Source organism: Protobothrops mucrosquamatus, unplaced genomic scaffold, assembly GCF_001527695.2.
Source record: "Protobothrops mucrosquamatus isolate PMUCROS unplaced genomic scaffold, P.Mucros_1.0 scaffold2178, whole genome shotgun sequence".
In the NCBI taxonomy this organism is placed as follows: Eukaryota; Metazoa; Chordata; class Lepidosauria; order Squamata; family Viperidae; genus Protobothrops; species Protobothrops mucrosquamatus.
In genome coordinates this window covers 155,142-163,818 of record NW_015388271.1, presented here as the reverse complement: position 1 = coordinate 163,818, position 8,677 = coordinate 155,142, and the positions used below count along the sequence as shown (strand labels likewise).

Below are 8,677 nucleotides of genomic sequence, written 5' to 3'. Positions count from 1 at the left end.
TGGCCAGTCAAGAGAAAAGGATTAGGGTTGACATGATAGCAATATTCCAGTATTTGAGGGGCTGCCACAAAGAGGAGGGGATCAATTTATTTTCCAAAGCCCCAGAAGGCGAGACAAGAAACAATGGGTGGAAACTAATCAAGGAGATATGTGCGTCTTATGGTCAGGTGCGTCTTATAGAGCGAAAAATACGGTATATTAACTATATAGCACAAAATGAAGCAATAATCAATGTAAAATACCTGTTCAACATCATCTGACCTTTTTGTATTAGGAAAAAAACCCAAATAAACTTACAGTTGTTGTATAAGCTGCCTCAGGATCATCCTCTAGTACCCGTGATAATCCAAAATCAGAGACTTTGCACATAAGATTACTGTTGACCAAAATATTCCGAGCTGCCAAGTCCCGATGTACATAACCCATATCTGAGAGATATTTCATGCCGGAAGCAATTCCACGAAGCATCCCAACAAGCTGGATGACTGTGAAGTGGCCATCGTGTTTCTGAAAGGAAGGTAGAGTTTCACTTGACATTTTCATATTGTGCAGGTAAAACATTTGCTAAATATAACAATTTATATTTCAAAGGTCTGGTTATTTTTCAGCTAAATCTTCTATGAATTTAATATATAAATTTGATAAATAAATGAACCCAGTTTTTACCTGAAGCATAAATGAGCAGGATCAAATTATTATATTTTGGACATAGTATCAAAGACCTAACCTTGGAAATGTCTACAATGTTGGGAAAGGTGGAAATAAAAAGACGGCACCAGCAGCAAAATGTATGGATTCAGGGCCAAGAAATGCAGCATTGGAAGATTTGAAGGACCAGGTTAGGGACATAGTGTCCAGAAGAAAATCTACCTGTTACCACTAAGAATTGTCACTGACTGATGGCACACATTCAACCAATCAATTTCTACAAGGTGTAAAAATAGCTAACAATTTCTCTGAAGCTATCAACATGTCCAGCATGGAATTAACTAATTTCAGACAACTGCAGGGCATAATGCTTGATTGAACAATTTTACTCTGCACTTAACTGACAAGTGGTGTTTGCACTGTGATGCCCTGCATGAGTGCATAGATGATTAAGAGAGCCTCACTTCAGTCAGTATAAGCCTGTCCCTCATCTCACTTTAATTCCAGGTCTTTCATTAGCCAAGGACTAAATACTCTCTCATACAACTACCAAAGAATGATAGCAGGAATATTTTGGAACGCAATGCATTGGCCTGTACCTGCATAAAATGTGAAGAACAGAAGAGTTCCAGGATATAAATAATGGGAAAAATCAGAATACAATATTATATTGGAAAACAAACCTTTGTTTTTGTTTAATAAATTTTCTCATGAAATAAAGGAAAATAAATTTCACTGTTGTCTATGATCTATGCCATGCTATAATTGACTAGTTAAAGTCTGAGAAAGACAATGGCACTTTGCAAAATAATTCAGGACCAGATCATCTGAATAGGACCAAATCATCTCTTATAGAAGGAAGTGATTGGATCTAGTTAATAAGACTATATGAAAAACTAGGCTTTTTCATTGTGAGCAGCTGCTAGGGGCTTGACATTAATCTTGAAGATTGGATATGTATATTTTAAGATATACTTATCAGATATTAAGATATACTTGTTATGGCAGGGATTCTGTTCCTGACTGCCTCTTGAAGCAGTGGGGATTTTGCAAATGTTTTGGCTATGTAATACTTTGCAAGCTGACAGCTTCTTTCTCTGTCTCTCAGAAGTCCATCATACATCTCTAAGGACAAATAGGAATTTGAAAACAGAAATTAACTGTTGGGCAAAATACTGTATTACACCATGGATGGGCATCCTGAGAGAACATTTGATGCTTTGTAATGGAACAATCTAGCATATTTGAAACTTATTTTATAGCAACTACTGTATGTGTAAAAGGATTGTACTACAGCTTTTTAAAATAATAATAAAATACAGTAGTCCTTTTAAATCATACTGCTGTTTCTGTCAAAAGAATTTAACATATGCATGAAATATTGTGTGCTGAATGAGAAATTATTTCTTCCCTAAACCTGAAACAACAGGTTTATTGTTTATTGTCATTTTTTCCTGTGGGCACAATGGCACACATTAAAAATGAAATTTAGTTGCTTCTTCTCAAAGTGTACAAATGCATAAGACATTTAAAACATACTATATACAACATATGTATAGACCCATACCCTAACATATAAGTAACATAAATATTATTCACTGTCCATCTTGAATACATAATGGAAGGAGGAAGCTTTAGAGTTCACAAGGTTAATACTGTATGGAACCAAGCTGTGACTGAATCTGGATGTTCTGCTTTGGATGCCACGAAGCCTCGTCCCAGAAGGTAACAATGAAAATAGGTATAAATACCATGAGAATTACAGTAAGCCTAAATAACAACTTCTCCAAAGATGACTCTATGACAATAATGTGAGCAATATGCTCCAAGAAGAGGAACTTCAGTATTATTCATATAATCATTTTATTCATTTTTGCATACAGAAAAACTTGGCTAAGAACTTTATTAACTTTCTATTAATGAAATAGTGTATCAAGACTTTGTTGAATAGAATAGGGAGCCAGTCATACTTTACAGTTCTTTGCAGGCTTTCCACAATCTCTCAAGAAGGCTTACAATGACTAGAAGACTGACTTCACAATCAACTCAAGAAATACGGTGAGCAATTTCTATAGCTCTTTGGGAATAGCTCAGAGTGGCTTTCCTTCTTGAAATATGGGTGGACTATTATGACCTTTCCCACTGGTGAGGACCTGTGCTTTGATTTCTGGTCTAGTGAGTATAGTATTTTAGTTGTGGCTTTTTTTGTTTTGACATTTTCCCCCTATTAGTTTCTCCTAGGATTATTATTATACAATGCTTTGTTTTAATCTGACCTTACAAAAGAATTGTATGATGTTTAGAGATGGCTCTGACTGCAGCTAATAAACTTGATACATAAAAAAGGGGAAGCTGGCAAAAACCTTGTATCTTTGATTTCTTGGAATGTTTTGCTGGATGAAACAGTCTTCCCTTAATCACGGCATAATAGATACAACATGTCACATAGATTCCTCAGTTCATGAGTATTACCTTATATAATCAATATTATAAAACATTACAATATTCATATCATACATTTCAACAACAAATTGGAAATTAACAACTTAAAGCTACTGTGTAAAACCATCTGCTGTACAGGCATACATACATACATACATACATACATACATACATACATACATACATACATACATACATATATTTAAACTTGTGTACAATACCTGCCGAACATCAGAGTGATAAAAGAAGAAGTTGAGAAAAAGAAGAAGACACAGTATAATATCTGAATTTTCTAGGAATGTAGAATTATTCAGTTTGGATATTTGATTCAATTGAATTTCTAAAATCAATGTATTTTTGAATCACATTGGTATGGAGAATCAAACTGAATATTTCAAAATCAGTATTGATTTATAGGCTTTTCAGCTTCTGAAAACCCCATTTTTTCTTGAACTGAGAAGCTGAATCAAATTTGATTGAGCAAGTCTAGAATTTTCTAGGAACATGTATGTAATTGTGCATGAATTTCTCTGAAAATCCTTCCTTTTATTTTAAAAAGTATGCTTGATTTATTTTATTTTGTATTATTTTATTGAATTGTGACCCAGGAGTCTTCAAACTTGGCCCTTTTATGACTCATGGACCTCAACTGCCAGAATTCCTCAGCAAGCGTGCCTGGCTGAGGGATTCTGGGAGTTGAAGTCCACAGGTCATAAAAGGGCCAAGTTTGAAGACTCCTGGGTTAGAAAACAGATTCTATGTCTATATCACCTACTTGTTGGGTTCACACCTTGCACTATAATGTGGCTGAAATAGAATTGGGAATGTGTGATTGTTGTTGTGTAGTTTAGTTTTGTTTAGAATGCTATGTGGATGATGACATTACATTAAATCATAATATAGTTAATTTGTTTGCTTATGGAGTATTACAGGAACATAGCAATGGTCTTTTGCTAACATGGGTTTGGGATTTAGATGTAGTGGATTTTATCACACTTTTTCAGGTAAAGATGCAAACTATATCTTGTCATGCCATCTATTGAAATATTATCAAGATATTTCCATTATTTATGCATTAGCAATGACTAATTTTGCTGTTATAAATAAAAACTTAATTACTTTTTATTAACCTTTTTTTATCTTGCAATGTCTTGTTCTGGCCAACAGATATGTGTGACAAACCTAGTTTTGGAGATAATTCAGCCTTAAATCCTTAAATGCCTTTAAACACATTCTTCCCAAAATATCATTGTTTATTGCATTCCCACCAGAGGAGAAAAATGTTCCTTTCCAATTATAGCATCTTATTGTTTATTTATTCAACATATTTATATAGCTGCCATCTCATAACGACATAACCCTGAGCAACATGTAAACATGGCACCAGTTAAAAACTAAATTCAATCTGAGATGCTAGACTTAGTGATGTTTTGAAGAGATGCACAAGAACTCTATAGTGCTTTTCTGACAGGTGGTGATGTTTCTGATATGCAAGTGCACTGGCCCAAGGGTCCCATCTTATTCTTCATCTATTATATTAAATACCCCACATACAATGCATGATCTAATATTAATAATGTTTTTATATTGCCTCTGAGGTAATTTTATACAATGGATACAGACAGGAACAGAATATCAGTTCTGCTTCTGTTTCAAAAATAGTTGCCACAGCCCTTAAGAGAAAATTTTAATACTATGTCATGAATGGTGATAACCGTGGCTTTGAGTGAGTATGTAGCAGCAGCAGCAGCGTCCTCTCCAGGAAGCAGTGGCAGGAGTCAATGCCAGAATTCACTGAAATCCACTTTTGGCTCTGTTTTTGTAACTAATGTGAAGTTTGAGACAGATACATGGGGAATGAAGTTGTAATGTTCAACTATTGGAATAACTTTTATATAGCAATTTTGCCTGTTTCTATCAGCAAGAAAAGCACAATACAATATTATAAGAGCTATAAAATTTAAGAAGTTATTTAAAGAAAAAAGATCAAGAGCTAAAATTGTGAGGTATCTGATTGTAGCATTTCCTGTCACATGCTACATGCTCCAATATAATTTGGGGCAAATAAAACAAACACTGCTGTAATAAATATTTTTTTTCCTGAAATGCAGATACCCTTGCCTTTAGGATATATGTTTAGCAGGATCCCTGACATATAAAATCAGTTCGCTGATTACTCCATAGAATCTCATTTGAGGCTAGCTTTTTAAACTAGATATTTGAATAAATTTATTTGTATTTTGATATACAAAATTCTCTGGATATTTTTTAAAATTATTTTCTCACAAGAAATAATAGAAACTGTTTTTACTGAGCATTTATGCTACATGAAGTTGGTGTAGTGCATACTTTTGATTCCAAGGGGTTATCCCCAAAATTACTTTTGATCCAATTCCCAGTAGTCTGTTAAGAGAGTTTATCAGTCTTGGCAACAATTCATAACACAGTAAATTTATCCAAGGCACTGTTCCATCAAATTCTAAGCAGCCCTTAATAGCTTTGCCAAATAAACTATCCTTGACAGCCAAAGGTATATCTAATGCCTGGCTGGTTTCACTCTTATATTGCTATTCTAGGGGACATGAAATAAATTATTTTATATTCAACAGCTGATGCTGTTTTGCAAAGCTTGTTTCAAGTAATATTCCAGTCCAGTTACAGAACACTGCATCAAATATTGACAAAAAAAATCACTCTCTCCAGTGGAAGCTACTCATTCCACATAAACATTTTGTTCATAAGATATTCCAGGAAGCAACCATTTTAAACAGAAAAACAAAATATCGTATGAAACCTGCAGGTTGCCCTCAACCTTTAATTATGGAGTTTTAGAAATACATAGCATTCATTTCAATCATTATACATTCTCTGCCTCTGACTGCATGGTTCAAACTAAAAAAAAAAAGGGGGATCAAGACTTTGCAGAATCATTTTATACTGGAATATAATGGAATGACTATTTAAAGAAGTTACGTATTCTGCATCCATCATTTAAAGTAGCCTCCAGGCATTTTCCCATTAACCCGTAGCATCTTGTTGATCCTCTATTTTGTAATATTACACTGTGCAATTTAATTAGTGCAAGTTTGACTTGCACTAATTAAAATGTTTTATTATTGTAATATTAATAATCTAAGAATCATCTTGCACATTGTACTTGATATGTGCAATGTTCGAACCTCTGAAGAGTGTAAGAACATACAACTTGAGTTGTGGAAGTGCAACTTCCATCATCCTTAAGAAACATCCAACAGTGAGGGATGCTGGGAGTTGGAATTAAGCGATAACTGGCCTGCCAAATTTAATTATTCATCAAAGGTATTCTCATGGGCAGAATTTCATGCAGAGAAAAAATAAACTATATATCAACAGAGCATGAGGAAGTTTGAGAGAGGGAGGGAGAGAAAGCAAAAGAGAAAAAGAGCTCATCTGCTTCTAAAAATACATTTGTAGCACTAATCTTCAATTGGAACATAATGATAACCCAACAAATGTTGTAATATAGCCCCTAATAGTGAGTTGGGGCACATAAATTTAATAAACATTTAACATTTTAAGACATTCCAGAGAAAAGAGCTACATCACTACTGCCTGGGGCTTATGATTTTCCTATTTTCTGTACGTTGGGATCATACAGAAGCATTTTTCAAACCAATCACTATTTAGAATCTAGCAGAGACTGGGGATTTTTATATAGGAACACTAAAAACAGAAAGGCTTCACCATGCCCTCAAGATGTTAAGAGTTCATTAATGCAAAACTGATTTTAGACCAGTAGAACAATCTGCCAGTACTGAAATAGCTTGAAAAGACTCTGAAATAACTGGAGTGATGAATTTATACAGGACTGTTTGAAGGTTTTACTTTTAAATATCTTTTTCTTAGAAGGATGATTTCTAGATTCAGCCAGACTTCCAGCTTAGCTAAGCTATTAAAGGAAATGTCAATCAATACTCCACTCAATGTGCTGAAGAACAAACTCTTTCCAGAATATTCTTATTTTCTCTATAGAGTTAAAAAGTATCTCCTTTTGATCAGCACATAAAGTTTGTGATTCTAAGACTGAATGGAACCTACCTGTCACATATGGAAGCCCTTTTCTTCAAAAACACAAAGAACAAAAACAAAACAAAAAAAAAGTCCCTTGTATTTTCCTCTCTATGGGACTAGAAAATCACTTGTCCAGGTGATTATAGTTGGTGAGCTATATCTTGCTAGAGGATTAGTGAATACTTAGTGGTGTATAATATCATTTGTGAAATCTGGGGTTTGAATGGATATCAAAAGTACAGGAACCTTTATGACTTAGTGTGGCTTTAATTGATTATGGATGCTCAGGAAATCTGAGAATCTGATAGTGTACTGCAGTTAATACTTGATAGCATCACTGAGTGCACAGCAAGATGCTATGTTTTTGTACCATCACGAGCTAAAAGCTACTATACTGCTGTTTATTTGGAAAAGTGAAACATCTTTAGTTCTCAATATTTAAAAAGGCTCTAAATGTTAGAATATGAAGAAAATAGGTAAAGGCAATCCTTATGAAATGTATCAATCAATCAATCAATCAAACAATCAATTCCAGAGCTGTCTTCCTATATAATCAATCTATACAATCAAGTGGTTTCTTTCTCTCTACATATTTATGTCTATGATTTCTGGATTTTCTTTCCATATTATTTTGCTAATAAATGTCCTGGAAAAATATACAACATCTAAAATGAAAGAACAATAACATATTAATACAAAGATAGTTCTCAACTTAACAACCATTCATTTAGTGACCACGGACTGAAAAAAAATGACCACATTTGCAACTGTCACAGTATCCTCACAATCACATGTTCAAAATTTGGGTGGTTGGCAAATTTTACCATGCTTACCGGGTCATGTAATTGCCACCTTCCCAGCCGGTTTTGACAAGGAAAGTCAATGGGAGAAGCCATACTAGAATAGAATAGAATAGAATAGAATAGAATAGAATAGAATAGGAGCTGGAAGGGACCTTGGAGGTCTTCTAGTCCAGCCCCCTGTTCAAGCAGAAGAACCTATACCATCTCAGACAGCTGAATGTCCAGTCTCCTCCTAAAAATCTCCAATGATGAAGCGCCCACGATTTCTGACAGTAAGCTGTTCCACTGGTTAATTGTCCTCACTGTCAGGAAGTTTCTCCTTAATTCCAGGTTGCTTCTCTCTTTGATCAGTTTCCAACCATTGTTTCTCGTCCTTCCTTCTGGTGCTTTGGTGAACAACCTGGCCCCCTATGACCTGTGGCAGCCCCTCAGATACTGGAATACTGCTATCATGTCCCCCCTATTTCTTCTTTTCTTTAGACTAGCCAAACCCAAGTCCCGTAGCCGTTCTTTGTATGTTTTAGTCTCCAAGCCTTTGATCATCTTAGTTGCTCTTCTCTGAATTTTTTCCAAACTCTCAACATCTTTTTTGTGATATGTTGACCAAAACTGGCTGCAATATTCCAGGTATGGTCTTACTAGGGTTTTATAAAGCGGTAATAATATTTCGTGTGATCTTGATTCTATGCCTCTGTTTATACAACCCAGGATTGTAGTAGCTTTTTTGGTTGCTG

The 8,677-nt window shown here is 34.7% G+C and overlaps 1 protein-coding gene across 1 annotated transcript in view; it reads right to left on the bottom strand.

The window, feature by feature from the left end:
• Window positions 1–8,677, bottom strand: part of EPHA6 (EPH receptor A6) — a 185,006-nt gene that overhangs the window by 25,482 nt on the left and 150,847 nt on the right. Inside the window, exon 11 of the mRNA XM_015824276.1 lies at window positions 298–507. Coding sequence (XP_015679762.1) covers window positions 298–507 — 210 coding nt within the window. The remainder of the gene's footprint in view (window positions 1–297; window positions 508–8,677) is intronic.